General features: G+C 58.9%; 6 protein-coding genes across 6 annotated transcripts; 3 read left to right on the top strand and 3 right to left on the bottom strand.

Annotated features, from left to right (window-relative positions):
• Nucleotides 1-696: 696 nt before the first annotated feature.
• Nucleotides 697-8,108, bottom strand: VTJ04DRAFT_2057 (uncharacterized protein; the record flags this gene model as incomplete). Its single annotated transcript, XM_069359813.1, has 5 exons — nucleotides 697-1,999; nucleotides 2,066-7,375; nucleotides 7,437-7,552; nucleotides 7,614-7,673; nucleotides 7,740-8,108. The coding sequence occupies 5 exons, from the start codon at nucleotides 8,106-8,108 to the stop codon at nucleotides 697-699; spliced, it is 7,158 nt and encodes a 2,385-aa protein (XP_069224665.1).
• Nucleotides 8,109-8,314: 206 nt separating this feature from the next.
• On the bottom strand, nucleotides 8,315-8,764 carry VTJ04DRAFT_2056 (uncharacterized protein; the record flags this gene model as incomplete). Its single annotated transcript, XM_069359812.1, has 2 exons — nucleotides 8,315-8,574; nucleotides 8,662-8,764. The coding sequence occupies 2 exons, from the start codon at nucleotides 8,762-8,764 to the stop codon at nucleotides 8,315-8,317; spliced, it is 363 nt and encodes a 120-aa protein (XP_069224664.1).
• Nucleotides 8,765-10,316: 1,552 nt separating this feature from the next.
• VTJ04DRAFT_2055 (uncharacterized protein) lies at nucleotides 10,317-10,529 on the bottom strand (the record flags this gene model as incomplete). The annotated part of the gene is made up of 1 exon (XM_069359811.1): nucleotides 10,317-10,529. One exon carries the CDS (start codon nucleotides 10,527-10,529, stop codon nucleotides 10,317-10,319), a length of 213 nt encoding a protein of 70 aa, XP_069224663.1.
• Nucleotides 10,530-10,583: 54 nt separating this feature from the next.
• VTJ04DRAFT_2054 (uncharacterized protein) lies at nucleotides 10,584-12,334 on the top strand (the record flags this gene model as incomplete). Its single annotated transcript, XM_069359810.1, has 3 exons — nucleotides 10,584-10,800; nucleotides 10,886-11,713; nucleotides 11,778-12,334. 3 exons carry the CDS (start codon nucleotides 10,584-10,586, stop codon nucleotides 12,332-12,334), a joined length of 1,602 nt encoding a protein of 533 aa, XP_069224662.1.
• Nucleotides 12,335-13,137: 803 nt separating this feature from the next.
• On the top strand, nucleotides 13,138-14,856 carry VTJ04DRAFT_2053 (uncharacterized protein; the record flags this gene model as incomplete). Its single annotated transcript, XM_069359809.1, has 1 exon — nucleotides 13,138-14,856. One exon carries the CDS (start codon nucleotides 13,138-13,140, stop codon nucleotides 14,854-14,856), a length of 1,719 nt encoding a protein of 572 aa, XP_069224661.1.
• Nucleotides 14,857-15,734: 878 nt separating this feature from the next.
• On the top strand, nucleotides 15,735-16,166 carry VTJ04DRAFT_2052 (uncharacterized protein; the record flags this gene model as incomplete). The annotated part of the gene is made up of 1 exon (XM_069359808.1): nucleotides 15,735-16,166. One exon carries the CDS (start codon nucleotides 15,735-15,737, stop codon nucleotides 16,164-16,166), a length of 432 nt encoding a protein of 143 aa, XP_069224660.1.
• Nucleotides 16,167-16,287: the final 121 nt, after the last annotated feature.

Genomic DNA, 16,287 nt, shown 5'->3' with positions numbered 1-16,287 from the left:
TGTATGTACAACAGCAATATGTTTTTCCCAGGGAACGCCACGCTTCTCGAACTTCCGGTCCTGCGGCTTGGGTTGCACTGTTTGTAATTGCTTTAACTCTCCGATTCCTCAATGCTGTACATAACACAGTAGTCTGCAGCACGACACGGACCCCAGGTATTTCCCGTGGTTCGCCTCCACGAAACGATGTGATGTGGTGTGGTGCTATGGCAGTCTGGAGGACAAAACCGGGCGGAAGCGAGCACCCGAAGTCTCCGACTAAGTAGGTAGTAATAAACAACGGTCGTCGGGAACCAACCCCTCAAGGTTCTCTTCCTGATCGAGACGTTCTTAGAACACTGCCGATGCAACGCCCCGCCTAGGTAGGCACTCTGTAGGTAATGGTCCCGGACGGGCGCGGAGATAATGCACTCCGATGGGGCTAGTGGTGTGGCGCGCTGACGATGGAACCGGACAGGCATGTGTCAGGAGGATCGGGATCGGGAGAGGAGGGAATGAGACAACATCTATCTCTATGAACATTACTCATGTCTACAGTCTAAGTAATACTCTACCCAAAGAACAACCATGATTCTAGCATATACCCAACCATGAACAAAATCTCCGATCCAAACAACGCCATCCTCATGTCTTTTCTCGCACTAACCAAAACCAACCCAACCCGCTCTATCCATACATACATATGTAGTCCATACTCTACGGCTTCGCAACCTGCTCCTTTCTAAAGAACTTGAAAAACCCCACCGGAATCACCAGCTGAAACCCCAAACACACCCAAAACCACGGGCTCGCCACACCCGGCATCAGCCCCTGCGAGAAATCCGGGAACGTCGAGTGCGGTGAGAGCGCATTGGGACTCGTCGCGCGCGCCAGCATGGTAAACGCACTCCCCACCACCTGCGCGCCCACCAGCACCGTCAGGACGTGCTGCCGCGTCAGCGTCGCCAGCAACAACATCCCGATGCCGACGCCCTGAATATTATCCAGCAGGCCCAGCCACAGCCACAGACACCGCGACACAATCGCCGATCCCACAGGTCCCCCAGCCCAGGGGAGATACCAACCAATGCCGCTGGTGGCCCAAAACTCCTGCGCCCAGCGCGGCGCGCACAGGCCGATGGCGAAGATGGGGAGCAGCCACGTGTGCCGGTCGGACCAGCGCGAGAAGGCGTAGAGCACGAGCGCCCAGAGGCCGCAGTAGAAGCCCAGCGCGAGCAGGAAAATACCCCACCCGGGAACGTGCTGGGTCGTGAAGAGAAACTGCCAGCTGCGGCCGTAGGGCGCGGAGAGCCAGTAGTTTTGGAGGATGATCATGACAAAAAACCACGGCACAATGCGGCGGCGGTACAGCGAGATGTAAAACCCCGGGATGGTGGCGGGGGATTGACGGTAAAAGTCGGGCAGGCCGAGGTAGAGCACGACGCCGACGGCCCAGAGGAACACGGCGATGGGCACGCCGACCACGACGGCCTGCGGCACCTTGGACGTGCCGATAAACACCGTCTGCGTCGGATCCATGCCGGCGACGATGGAGCCCCAGTACCACAGGCCGATGCTGTAGACCTGCGCGAGCCCGGCGACGGTCAGCGCGCGCGTGATCCATTGCCTGGTGGGCGCGCCGCCCTCGTCGCCAAAGTTGAGCGCAAACGCCAGCGCCCCGCTGCTCGCGCCAGCCGCGTAGAAGCACGTGGCGGCGTCCTCGATCCTGTTGGCGATGCGCCAGTCCGGGACGAAGGGGGCGATGCCGATGAGGAGGAAGGCCAGGCCGTAGAGGAACCACGGCGCCGACAGCGCGTAGACCGACTTGAAGTTGCGCTCCATGACCCACCAGAGGACTGACGTCGCCAGATACGTCCCCGCCACCATGTACAGCTTCTCGGGGGTCTGTGTCGTCTCTCCCGTCAGCAAAACGATCTGGTACGAGCTGACCGAAATGATCTGGCCGAAGGCGAGGAAGAAGGAATAGATGGGCCAGTCGCCGATGCGAATGGACAGGATCCTGAACAACATGTTTGGTCAGCACTCATTCTATCCATCCCCGGTTGTAGTGTAAGGTGTAGCATACCTCTTCAACCCCGTGGGCGCCTGATATCCGTCCCCCAAAAGAAACTCATCATCCACCGGCGGCGCGAACCTATCCGTCCGCGCCGGTGACGGCTCCAACGTCGACCTTCCCAACGTGCTCGGCGTTGCACTCCGATACCTTTGCCTCCCCCGACTCTGCACCGACTCATTTCGTCGACGCATATCCGTCCTTGACGCCGGACGGCTATTCCCCGGACTACTCGCCATACGCGAGTACCGGCCGAGCTTCGCATCCCGATACCTTGCAAACCACTCCTTTTCGCTCTTCTTCAGGTACGCCTCGATGCACAGGTCGGTCGTCGAGTTCTGCGCCGTCAGCCCGGCCAGCATCTCCTCAAACGCCGCGTAGTACTCGCCGTGCGAGTCGTTGAAGAACTGGTCCACCTTCTGCAGCTTCAGATCGTGCCGGTCGCCCAACACGTCGGGGAGACTCAACAGGCTGCTGTTGCGATGCGACTGCCCCAGAACGGGGGGACGGGGAGGCGCGAGGCCAAAGTCGAACCCCCCTGGACCGGGACCCGGACCTTGACCCGGACCCGGCGACGCGGTGCCATCCCGTTGCGCGCGCATCCCGAAGCTGTCCACGCTCGTCGTGCTGTTCTGCGCCGAGGGGTTGCCGTAGAGGGTACCCGCGATGGAGCTGGCGGCCGAGTCGCGGGGCGAGCCCGGCTTGGATCCCGACACCCACGGAACCGGCGGCGGGCTGGGCAGGTCGGGAGACAAAAGCCGTCGCGGGGTGGCGGCTGCCGACGGCGGAGCCAACAGGTTCGCGTCCGGGCCGGGGCTGAACAAGGCCGAATCAACAGCGGTGGTGGAGCTGCTGGGCGTAGCCGGCCCGGACGGGCCCGGGCTGCGGGGCTGTTGAAGCGCATCCAGCTTCTTCTTCCTCGCCTCTTTCTTGTGGATGCGGATGGACTCGTCGTAGAGATGGTCCAGCTGCTTCACCCACTGCGCGACGGGGAACCGCTGCTTGGCGCTCCACGCGCGCATGAGCGCCCGCTTGGCCGGCTTGCACTCCAGCGCCGAGACGATAGCCTCTTTAAACTGCTGGAGGAGATGCGAGGGGGTCATGGACTCGACCGTGTACCAGAAGCCCGGCATCTGGCCCAGTCCTCCGACCCGGGCGCCCACTCCCAGCGCGCCTTTCCTCCCGAACTCGACAGCGACCAGGCCGAACGGCTCGTCGCGGGATGGAATCAGGGCGAACTCGGCGCCGCTGAAGACGTACGGCGGCAGCTGCGTGAACTCGGGCTTGCTGAACACCCTGCCGGGGTACTTCTCGACGAGCTTCTGCAGCTTGAGCGCGGCGAACCGGCCGTACAGGTCGATGACCGGACCAACGCAGATCAGCTGCGTCTTGGGGTACTTCTCCAAGATACTCGGAAACACATCGGCGATAAGATCAACACCCTTCTGCAAACTCCAGCGGCCGACAAACACAAAAAGCTCCGCGGTCGGATCAACATTAAGACCGGCCCACTCCTGCGCCTGGCGGCGGAGATCCGCCCTCTTCTCCTCGGCGCTCTGGTCGATCTCGATGCCCTTGGCCTGCGCCGACACGTCCTTGTCCGGATTCCACTCGGCCGTGTCGGACGGGTCCGGGTTCGGCAGCTGGCCGATGTTCTTGAGGCTCCAGAAAATCGGATACCGCGCGAGCGAGCGGTCGCTGTACTTGCGCGACACGCCGACGGCGCCGAACCCGCGTTGGTGGATCCGGAGATAGCTGGCGCCGGCGTGGAGGAGGTTGAACACGGACCCGTACTGCACATACTCCTTGACCACCTCGGGCGGCAAGTTGAAAACGTCGCAAACCTCCTTCTGCTCCTCAGGGGTCCTCATGGGCCACAGGCCCTGGAATTCGGCATTGTGGAGCGACAGACAGCAGGGAATCGTCTGCGGCAGGAGATAAAGCGGTGCAGCAGCTCCGTGGTAGTCGTTGATGTGGTAGATATCAACAGGAAACCGACGAATCGTCTCCGCAATACAACTGTTCCACGCAGCATACAGCACCGCGCTCTCAATGTCGTCCATGCGGGCAATGTACGGATTTGCCTTTGTCTGCTTCCGGAAGATGGGGGCGTCGAGGATCACGTACGTGATGTGCTTGGTCTTGTGGTAGTAGACGTCAATCTCGTACGGCTGGCCCATGACCTGGACGAACATGGGCTCGGCGCGCGTCATGCGGTCAAACGGGTAGTCGACGTCGCCGACCGTGGGCACGACCCAGACCAAGTTGATATGCGACAGCGCTGAGCCCATCAACTGCGCCATGACCCCCAACCCGCCAATCTTGATCTTGATGTTCAGGTCGTCAATGTTGTACTCCATGGTCGCGATGAGAACAGTTCGGCGTTCAGCGCCATTCCTCGAGGCCGCCGCCGCCGCGCCGGCGGTGGGCGTCGAGAGCGGCGACAGGGAGCTCATCTCCAAGCCCCCTTTTCCTCGAGATCTGAGATCGAGCCTCGACAGCCGTCCAGCAACGAGCGGCATCCACCCCTTCGAGCTAAATCCCGATTTGTTGACTTTGACCTGGTAGAAGCTCCGCATGTACACCCACCCGGCCAGGGCGGCGCTCATGACGGGCAGGATGGCCAGAAGCACAAAGATCAAGATCTGAAGCCCAATGTGTCCCGACGGAATGTACTCGAACCGCCAGGTGGCGTCGTTGAAGACGAGCTTGTACGACAGGGCCGGCATCGGAGGCGGCTTCGTGATGTTGATGACGTTTTGCGTCAGGCTGCTGGGCGGAAGGCGGTCGACGACGCCGTCATTGTCAATATCTCCGTAGATGAAACTAACATCGGGCTGGTTGTCGGGGTTGATGCCCCAGATGTTGAGCTGCAAGATGGCTGGCCACTCATACATGTAGTGGAGGGACCAAGTATGATGATAGACCAGATCCATCGACCCGGGGATGCCGGCATCATATCCCCACTTGTTGAAGGGCCCGTGGATGTTGACGTGCGGCTGCGCACGTTCAAACACGACGTCGTTGCTGTCCGAGTGCTGGACGAACGCCGAGGACCCCAGGGGCTTGCTGTAGTACTGGACCGTGAGGTGAGTACCCTGCCATTCCTGTAGCTTGGTGCCCGTCCACGGGAACTTGGTGATGGGCTGCTTCGGTTCGGAGCTGTCGTAAACGGTCCAGGTGCTCCACTTGGACCCGAAGTCCGTGCTATACCTCCAGTGCGTGGCACCCGGTGCGCTGTGTTGGACATACAGACGGTCGCCTTCCACCGCCAAAAGGGAGCGCGAGTAGTTGGCCGTAGGAAAGACGACGGGATTGTTGGGCTGGCCGAAGCGGATCAGGAAGTGGTCCGTCGAACTGGTCTTCATCCCGTCACTGGAGACAGTCGTGTTGGCCACTGTGACCCTGACAACGCCATCGGGCACATCCACCAAGCTGGTCTCGATCCGCCAGGCCGACTGGATGGCCCCGGTGTATGGGATCTTCTGCTGCCGGGTGACACCCAGACACCGGGCGCTGCCAAACTTGAGACTGGCAGGCTCGCTTGTCCCCCCAGTGGTGACTGCGGCGGAGAGCGCATTCTTGACGGAATCGCAGTCCATGTCGACGTTGTACTCGAGGGCGATGTCGATCTTGCCCCCCGCCTTCGTCGAGTCGAGCGGCGTATCATGGCCCGGCTCGAACCGCGTAATCATGGGTGCAGGCTGAACCCATCGGTCGGTGTCCACGTTCACATAGGCTCGAAACTCGTAGGGCCGCAGCGTGATGCTACTGAGACAGCCCGCGCTCTTTCCGGTGCCAGTGAAGTTGTTCCTCCTTGCGGACTGCTCCAGCCGGACGGCCGAGTCGTCGCTGAAGAGGTTCCTGACACGGGCGCCCTCGTCGAAGGGGGATACAAAATCCCGCTTGGGATCATTGCAGTCGAATTTATATTCGGTGGTATTTGCGACGTTGTGGTAGACGAGCCAGACGGGAGAGGCCGTCTCGTTCTGCACCCCGGGGAACATGGCGCGGGCAACGCTCCAGATGCCAAACTCGGTCGGGATTGTGCTGCCCTCGAGAGGAATAGGGGTCGTTTGATTGGAAAGCTTTTCGAGCAGCCACCCGTGTTCGAGAACGGGAAACTCCTCGCGCAGGGCAAACATATGCCGAAAGATGTTGCGAAGGGGAGCAGACGGGTCCCGATGGTCCCAGGCCACCGACTCGTCGTGGCATCCTTCCCGCCCCTTGGTGATGGGCCAGCCTTTGTATTGATCGACCGTCAACCCGAAGCAGCCGTGGGCCTTCCAAGCAGGCGACGGGGCAAAGGCCTGACGACCAAACACGTAGTTGGATGCCGTGCCGTCGAGGGTATACAGACCCTGCTCCTCCCCGTAATACACGAGCGGAGCTCCTGGAAGGAGGATGGTCGTGATGAAGTAGGCCAGGAGCATGCGCTCGACGCCGTCCTCGATGGCTGGCCAGCGGAACACGTCCTGGTTGGTAGCGCCGTAGAGGTGGTGGGGATCAAACTCGCCGGTGTTGGGGTTGTAGAAGTCGTTGGTGCGGACCATGGTGTTCCACGTGTCGACCCAGTCGAGCGGCAGGTCATAACCGGCCTCCAGGTTACCGCTCAGTCCCAGGAACCGAGTCAGGAAACGATAGATGGAGTAGTGAAAGGCCCCAGCATCGAGGGCACTGTTGCCGGCGTCGCGGATGAACGTGCCGTCCGAGGTCCCCTGAGCTGGCGGTTGGATGGTGAGGGCATCAACGAGAGACAGCTTCTCGGCCGCACGGGGTTCCCGCCCCCGGCCGAGGTAGATGGACCCGAGACCGTTGCCGCTCGTGATCTCGCCGAATACGGCAAAGTTGGTCTTGCCAACCTCGGCCGCGCACTTACGCATCGCCGAGCTGAAGTGCGCCTGCGCGTCGACCGTCACCTGGACGGCCTTGTCGATGCGGAAGCCATCGATGTCGAGCGTCTGGATAGCCATGCACGAGAAGCGCTCCAAGCGGGCCAGCACGGAGGGAACCCACTCGCGAAGGCGATCCTGGACCGACGCGAACTTGGCGAGCTGGCGCTTCCAGTCGGGATACACGCCAAAGGCTTCAATGTCGCCATACTGGTCGAAATCGCTGTTGTAGCAGCCCTTGAGGCCCGGGGGAGTGTAGCGCTCTCCGGTTTCGAGCCAGAACTGGGGATACTGGCACGTCTCGTTGTACTCGTTTCCGATATCGAAGTCGTGGTATCGCCTGGACGATTTCCACAGGACCTTGTGCTCCTGCTCTCGAAACGGCGTGCTTTCGTTGAGGTAGCCTTCGAACCCGATCAGGTCGCTCATCCTATGTTGGTGTCAGAGAGCTGGCCGAGCAAGACAGCAAGACAAGGGGAGGCGTTACGTACGTGGCCATGGTGTTGTCCAGCACCACCCACATCTTGCGCTCGTGGATCTCGTCGATAACCTCCTGCCATAGCTTGACAGTGCCAAAGTGTTTGTCAAGGAGGGTCAGGTCCACGGGCTGTACAGGTAGGGTTAGCAGATGTGGGCAGATAGTCTCGGGGTTCTAGAGGTAGACATACCGAGTACGAGTCGGCACCCCATGGAAGGTTGATGAAGGGGGAGCCAGCAATGTAAATTCCCTATTCTCCGTCAGTCCTTGTCTTCCTATCTAGGCCTGCAGCAGAGCCGAGAGGAGTCTGGCGCACCTTGATACCCATGCCAGCAATGTAGTCGAGGGAGTCCCTAAGCCCTTCTAGGTCACCGCCGAACCGGAGCTGAGTGCTCATCATATCCGTCTCATAAATTGTGCCATTCTTGTCGTCGTTCGTCGGATCACCGTTCACGAAGCGATCGAGGAAGATGGTGTAGAAGGGCATGCGCCAATTCCTGGGAGATTCGGCATACTTGAAGCCATCTGGGCGCCGGCCCGAGTAGTCGAGAGGGTTTGTGGCTGTCCGGTTGGTGTTGAGGTTGTATTCGATCTCGTTGGCGTCGAACCGGAGGCCGTAAACGAAGGTGGTGGCCAAAAGAAGGGTGTATAAAATGGGACGGAGTAGTAAGGATGGACGAGACATTGTCACAGGAGAACAACAAAAGAAGGGATATGGAAGAAACGAAAAGCAATAACAACCAACAAAGACCACGACGACGCTGGACGAAAGAGAGCGAGAGACAAGGTCGACGACGGGTAGAGGAAAAGACTTCTCCTGAATGAACTCTCCCAGGTTTGTTACAGATTCATGTTGCTTCACCAATCCTGGATGATCTAGAAGGGAGGCGTTCAACTATTGCTCTGGCGTACTGAATAGGTATGCGCCGCATCGAGCAAAAGCAAAACAGGCCGCCAGATGGCGACGCCGCACCGGCGGAGTCCATCGTTACCTCTTCCTGGCGGAGATGGAGTGTTTCGAGGTTGAAAGACAGGCTGCTTCGAGGCGTTACGGATAATCTGCCTCTGAACTTCGGATATTCCGACCATCAACTGACGCCAGGCCGGCGGCTGTGGATACCGCTCGCCGGGAAACACAGCGAGACGAGATGCTGAGAGGAGCAATGGGGTATTGTCAGAATATCCCAAGATGACCGTTGATATCATGAAACTCGATATCGAGACTTGACTCGACTCACGAGGGCGAAACATGTTGTTAGCCGGGAGTGTTGGGGCCTGGTTCTCCGGTGTGTCCGCCGCGTCTCCATCGCGGTTTGCCACAGGATCGGAAGGAGTGGGCATTGGCCGTACGGTTGGCCATGGCTTTGAAGCCGAAGTGGTGAGTGTGATGCTGGCACTCACACATCTAGTGACCCGCTGAAAGGGAATTCGATATGCGTGAGGCGCGCCGCTGGGTGGTGGTCGAAAGTCGCCGGCGAAACATCATGACGGGCCTATCGATGGTGGTTAACGCCGGCATCACCATCGGAAGAGTCTGCACTCATTGTGGAGCAGAAGGTTCTTGAATCGCCGCACTGAACGGGGCTCCATCGTATGGATCTTCGCAGACGGCATCAGCCCTGCGGCTTCAACACCGTGTGGAGTCAGGAGACAGGGATGGCCCCAGAGGTCTTGTGGTACGGCCCATCGAAGACGCCGCCATTGAGCTGCAAGTTTTGGATGATTCAGGAATCTCCTGGATGGCGCCGTCGGCTGTCAGTCACGGATGAACTAGCCTTTGACAAGAGGTGAACCTACCTCAGGGACTGCTCCTTGAGGTTAACCTGGCTCGGTTTGGTCAGGCACCTGATTCAGGGGTAACAGGGCAGAATCTTCTGATCAAGGAAACGACTTATGGAGCGTGTAATTCGGACTTCTCTGTACCTTTTCCGATAACAAAGGCCATGTTGACGTTGTTGGTTTTTTTTTTTTTTTTTTTTTTTTTTTCCGCCCGGACTTGGATGACGTCGTTGTTGAGTTTGAGTTCGATGCTTGTCCAGCTGAGGTGAATGCGGCTCGGCGTCCAACGCCGATCCAGGCCCCAAAAAGGCTCCACCTAATCCCCCTGTAGCAGCAGCGCGATCCCTGTTTCCCCCGCGGGTGGCTTGTGGATCTCCCGCTGACACCGTGCCGCCAGGACCTGAGCTGCCAACAGATTACCAAGGTGTAAGGGGGTGTGCCAGATTCAGACTTTTTCCTCGGTGAGATTTCAGTTCTCTAGATTCATGTCGATGTTGTGTTTCCAAGCATCATCACTCTGTTCAACACCGTGTCCCCTGAACAATAAGTAATGTCTAGCAGCTGGTCTCCCGGATGACTTTTTTTTGTCCCTCTTTTCTCATCCTCCTCCAAGAGTTAAACCTCTCCAGCCAGTTCCTCACTAGGTTCCACTACGGGGCCACCAATCGCCAAGCAAAGCCACAGATCTGACCCGGACAGACCGGCGTCGCCCGACAAAATGACAACGACGGCTGGGTGGTGTCTCCACTGATACGTACTCCCATTGTCCAACTCCCGGCGTGCTAGCATCGTATTTCCCGAGACCCCCAAGTGCTTTGAAACATCGACATGGATAATCCTTCCAAGCCGGCGGCCGCCGCTTTTGTCGGCCATCGGCACGCCCGCTCATGCCGTGGACGCTCCACGCCCTCGGGATGGCGGAGTCGACAGACAGGAGCATAGATGGTAGTAACTCTTCGGGCCCAGGAGTGCTCGATGACTAAGAGGGATGGGGACGTGTGCAAAGTCCACGTCTTCCTCCCAGAGCCGCGCTTTCGTCCGATGACTCTCCCCAATACTACCCCTGAATCAACTCGAACCGTGTCTGAATCAGCGTTCGTTAGCTCTCCAGCCCTCACCGAAGGAGCTGCTGCTTGGTGGGAGAGCTCTGAGCATTGATGCTGTGGTGACGTCTTTCTTTCATTGTTTTTATTGACGAATCCGACCCGAGTCGCTCACTGAATTGTTGTCCACAATCGTACATACCGTCCGAACCGGCCGAAGCATCCGAGGAGAGAATCCGGTCGTGGTGTACAAGAATCACATACCCCCTGACGGCCATCCCCATAGGTATCTGCCTTGTGGTTGAGCTGGACAACCACCAACAGCTATCACCTCCATAATGCTCGCCACAATCTCGAAGATCGCTGTTGGCGTTCTGGCCCTCACCGGCCGGACATCTGCGGCGGATGCCCAAGAATGGAGGACACGATCCATCTACCAGGTCATGATCGACCGGTTTGCCCTCACGGACGGGTCGACCGACAAGGAATGTGATGTGTCCCGCTTCTGCGGCGGCACGTGGAAGGGGCTCAAGAACAAGCTGGATTACATCCAAGGTGCGCTCACACCTCCCCATTGTCGCCTCGACTGTTGTCCTCTGCCGCCGGCGGCAGCACGACCCTGACATATGATACCACCCAGGCATGGGCTTCACAGCCATCCAGATCAGCCCCATCGTCAAAAACACCGACGACCACACGGCCGTGGGCGACGCGTACCACGGGTACTGGGTGACGGACAACTACGCGCTCAACAACCGGTTCGGCACCGAGCAAGACTTCAAGGATCTCGTGGCCGAAGTGCACAAGCGCGACATGCTGATCATGGTGGACGTGGTGGTCAACAACATGGCGCAGGGCTTCGACAACACCATCCCGCCCAAGATCGACTACTCCAAGTTCCACCCGTTCAACGACGACAAGTACTTCCACCCGTACTGCAACGTGACCAGGTGGGAGGACCCGGAGGACTACCAGAACTGCTGGCTGTATCCGTACGGGGTTGCGCTCGCGGACCTGGCCACCGACACCAAGGAGGTCTCGGACGAGCTGAACCGCTGGGTGAAGCAGCTGGTGTCCAACTACTCCATTGACGGGCTGCGCATCGACGCGGCCAAGCACGTCAACGACGAGTTCCTGGCGCCCTTTGTGGCGTCGTCCGGGGTGTTTGCGTTCGGCGAGGTGCTCTCGGGAGTGCCGCAGGACATGTGCCGGTATCAGATGCTCGGACTGCTGCCCGGCATGCCCAACTACCTCGAGTACTACGCGCTGGTGCGGGCCTTCAACGGCGAGTCCCTCGAGAAGCTGGCCGACATGCGCAATCAGGCAGCCTCGGCCTGCAACGAGACCACCCTCCTGGGCACTTTCGCCGAGAACCACGACATGGCGCGCTTCGCTGCGCGCAACGACGATATGGCGCTGGCCAAGAACGCCATGACGTATGTGATCCTGAACGACGGTATCCCCACTGGTATGTACAGTTCCTGTTTGACAACCTAGTGTAGTGGTGAACGTCGGTGGCTAACGCGCCGCAGTGTATCAAGGCCAGGAGCAGCACTTCAACGGCGGCGATACCCCGGCCAACCGCGAGGCGCTGTGGACGTCCAAGTACGACACGGAGGCTCCGCTCTATGTCCTGACGTCCAAGCTCAACAAGGTGCGCAACAACGCCATCAAGCTGTCCGAGTCTTACGTCACGGAACCCGCCGAGACGCTGCTCGCCGACGTCAACCGCCTGTGCCTCAAACAGGGCGGGGACAACGCGACCGTCGTCTTTTGCATCACCAACGAGAGTAGCCAGGGGTCCAGCTACTCGACCAGCGTGGGAGGGTTCAAGCCTAACCAGAAGGTGGTGGAGGTTGTGCGCTGTCGGCACACCAAGGCTGACGGTGTTGGGAATGTTGTTGTGTATATGGACCAGGGCGAGCCGCGCGTGTATGTTGCCGAAGAGGTGCTTGAGGGCATCGATGTGTGCGAGGAGACGACGAAGGACGGGCCGGCTGAGAATGGTGTTGGGCGGGTGATGGTTCAGGGTATGTCAGGGACCGTCATGTTGGTAGGTGTGTTGTCAGCTATCTTCGTTGCGATGTAGTCGTGTACGAGATACCTTGAGAAGGGGGGAGAGTTGCAGAGGTGGCGATTGGGATATGAGAAATGACCGAGGGGAGGTTTGATGTTTCTAGTTACTATAATGGTATTCTTCATGAGGACGACATAGAGTCCAATGTCCATAATGTGTGTAATTTACCTAGTTGAGGTTGAGTTCCAAATGTTGATTCCAAAAGGTGAGATGGAGATGGATGAGATTGGAAGTTGGAGAAGATCCAGTTGGAGTCGCAACCCCGCAGTTGCAGCGGACCCGCCCAATGCTGGCCCAGACTGAATGCCAAGAATGCGGGGGAGTGAGAATCCAAGGTTAGCCAGGGTTAGCCAGGAGTGGCCAGGGTTGGCAACGGTCGCTAAGGGCCTCGTCTGTGCTCCCCGCGACGCTGCTTCTGCTTTGCCGTCTTCCAACAGGCCACAAGCCACTGAAAGTCGCACCATGACGCTGTGATGCTCCCAAAAGCCGAGGCATCCGTTTCAACGCCTGCTTATTCAGTGCGACCACGCATCCAACCCCGCATGTAGCTCGCTTGGAGGCGCCCGGCCGCGGACTCCGAAGAAAGGGGAACCATGATATGGAATGTTAACCATTGCCATTCCACTTTGTTCATGTTGACCTCGACATGTCTCTCTCCCCAGTACCTGACTTAGGTTATTCGCCTGTAGACTAGGCTGTTCTTTGGTTCGAGGCCCAGCCCTCATCCTGCCTAATCCTCAATCCTGGATTGCCAACCTCTCACGCCGACAGCAACAACCTAGGTTCCTACACGATAACCTTCTTCCGACTACGCCATGGCCTCTCCACCTAATCAGCCCGACCCCGTCATCATCGTCGGCGCTGGTCTCGCCGGCCTCGTTGCCGCCTTCGAGCTGACCCAGCAGAATGTGCGCGTCCTCATCCTCGACCAAGAGAACGAAAACAACCTGGGCGGCCAAGCATTCTGGTCGCTAGGCGGCATCTTCTGCGTCGACTCGGCCGAGCAGCGCCGCGTGGGCATCAAGGACTCTCGCGAGCTGGCCATGCGCGACTGGTTTGGCTCCGCACGCTTCGATCGCGACGAGGACTACTGGCCGCGGAAGTGGGCAGAGGCCTTCGTCAACTTTGCAACCGACGAGATGGAGTCGTACGTCAAGGCTCGCGGCATCGGCTTCCTGTTCAACGTTGGCTGGGCCGAACGGGGTGATGGCCGCGCCGACGGCCACGGCAACTCGGTCCCGCGCTTCCATCTTACCTGGGGCACCGGCCCCGAGGTGGTGCGCGGCTTTGCCGAGCCCGTCCGCGCAGCTGAGAAGACGGGACTGGTCGAGTTCAAGTTCCGCCACATGGTGGACGAAATTATCGTCGACGAGGCGACGGGTCGTGCGGTCGGCGTCAAGGGCCGCGTTCTGGAGCCTGACGACTCGCCGCGCGGCGTCAAGTCGTCGCGCAATGTCGTTGGCGAGTTTGAGTTCCGCGGCCCGGCCGTGCTCGTCTCCTCCGGCGGCATTGGCGGCAACGTCGAGAAGGTCAAGGCGTGCTGGCCCGTCGACCGCCTCGGCCCCAAGGTCCCTCAAAACTTTGTGATTGGAGTCCCTGCGCATGTCGATGGCCGCATGATTGACATCGCCGAGTCGGCCGGTGCCAACGTCATCAACCGTGATCGCATGTGGCATTACACCGAGGGGCTTGCCAACTGGGACCCCATCTGGCCCAACCACGGCATCCGCATCCTGCCCGCCCCGTCATCTCTGTGGCTTGACGCGACCGGCAAACGCCTTCCGCCCTACCTCTTCCCTGGGTCTGACACCCTAGCCACCCTAAAGTATATCTGCAGCACCGGTTACGACTACACGTGGTTCATCACGGACCAAACCATCGTCGCCCGCGAGTTCGCCCTGTCCGGCTCCGAGCAAAACCCCGACATCACGGGCAAATCCGTCTGGCAATTCCTGATGCAGCGCGTCTTCAGCTCCAAAGGCACCACCGCCGTGCAAAACTTTGTCAACAAGGGCGCCGACTTCGTCGTGCGCGACAACCTCGAGGACCTGGTCAAGGGCATGAACGAGCTGGTGGCCAACGTGCCCGGCGCGCCGCAGCTCGACCTGGCCAAGATCCACGAGGTCGTCGAGGCCCGCGACGGCCAGTTCGACAACCCCTTCTCCAAAGACGCCCAGGCCATGCTCGTCCACAGCGCCCGCAACTACTGGCCCGACAAGCGCGCCCGCGTCGCCGTCCCGCATCGCCTGCTCGACACGGCCAAGCACGGCCCGCTCATCGCCGTGCGGCTAAACCTGCTCACTCGCAAAACGCTAGGTGGCATCGAGACGAATCTCGACAGCAACGTCATGCGGGCGGACGGCACCCCGTTCCCGGGTTTGTACGCGGCGGGCGAGGCGGCGGGATTTGGCGGCGGTGGTGTACACGGTTACAGCGCGCTGGAGGGGACGTTCTTGGGCGGGTGTATATTCTCGGGAAGAGCCGCGGGGCGGGCGATGGCGAGGGAGGTGTTGGGTCCGGCGGCCAAGTTGTAAAAGGGGTGAGTTCGACTGGATGTTGGTACCTAGGTGGAGTTCTTGGTGTTGGGGTCGTGTCTAGCTTTTCATCATCGGTACAGTATCTTAATGCAGTATTGGATAATACCATACATGACTATCCTTCCTCCGGTTTATCTTTTTTTGCAACTTAGAATACTTGCAGTAAACCCTGGCAACCCACGCTTATTGTGTCAGACGTACCCAAGGACAAGTGGAACACTTCAGGCGTCTTCAACGTGACATATATGTACATTATATCATGGCCAAGGGCGTGCACCTGACCCAGTGTATCGATTCAACCAAGCCGCCTTCCGTTCGGGTTGCCCTATAGATATTACTAGAACTATATCGTCTCTTTGCTCTAACCCCCTATCTGGAACTTTATGTCTGGAACTTTTGTGTCCAGGGCACCCAAAAAGTAAGCATGTTTCGGACATATGAAGTACCCACTGCCCTGGATCCTTCTTTAATACAAACTCTCCCTCGGAGAATTGAGTCTTTCGTATCCCAGGAAAACTGCATAGACATAATGCTAGCCAAGTTGTATGATACAACACTCCGCGTGGGAACTGCAACGCTGGCGCTGCGGAAGACCCTCCGCCGTATCCCCCAACGGTTGACCGGAACTTGACGTGTCATGGTGATGCTATTCTATTTTGGTCGGGTATTGAAGATGTTAGCCATCAGCGAGAGAAGGAACTTGTAACCGTATTTCAGGTTCACGTTGTTAAAAACCTCTCCTCAGCTCAGTTCTCTGGATTCAGGGAGTCATTCAATCAGCCTTAGCAACCCCAAGGTCTCAAACCACATAAGACACTAGACTCCGGTTCTCTCGAGAACATCTACCTCGTTACATACATACAACAACGCCAACAATGCATCTCTCCACATCCTTCGCGGTCCTTGCCACCGCCTTCACCACCCTCACCAGCGCCTCCTCAACACTCCAAAAGCGCTGCACCCCTTATTTCGACCGCGACCTCCCCGGCGGCTACCTTCCGCCCGCGCCCTGCTGGCAAGGCTTCGACACAGCCTGCCGGCCGCACCTCTTGCCCAACACCGAAATGACGCTGGACGCGCGGCACCGGCTAGCCGTGGTGTACAACATCTCGAGCTACTGCGCGAGCACCATCGCCGAGGAGATCTCGCGCACGGCGCAGGGTTTGAAGAACTTTGGCTGGATCCAGAACCATGGGTGGATGACCGTCATTGAGCCGCAGACAGAGGGGGGCCAGAGGATTTTGGTGCTGAGTGATATGCCCCAGGCGACGGTGGAGAGGTATGCGAATTTGACGTACCCGAAATAAGGTGGGAATGGCTGTGAAGGGTGGGGGAGGAGGAGTTGGAGGAAGAGTTGGAGTTTGGGAGGGCAGGGTTGTTCAAGCTTGGATTGAGTGAGGGAGGTGTTGTGGGATAATTGGGAAAGCT

Source organism: Mycothermus thermophilus (assembly GCF_041956435.1).
Source record: "Mycothermus thermophilus strain CBS 625.91 unplaced genomic scaffold VTJ04scaffold_1, whole genome shotgun sequence".
Taxonomy (NCBI): Eukaryota; Fungi; Ascomycota; class Sordariomycetes; order Sordariales; family Chaetomiaceae; genus Mycothermus; species Mycothermus thermophilus.
This window is presented reverse-complemented; position numbering and strand designations above follow the sequence as displayed.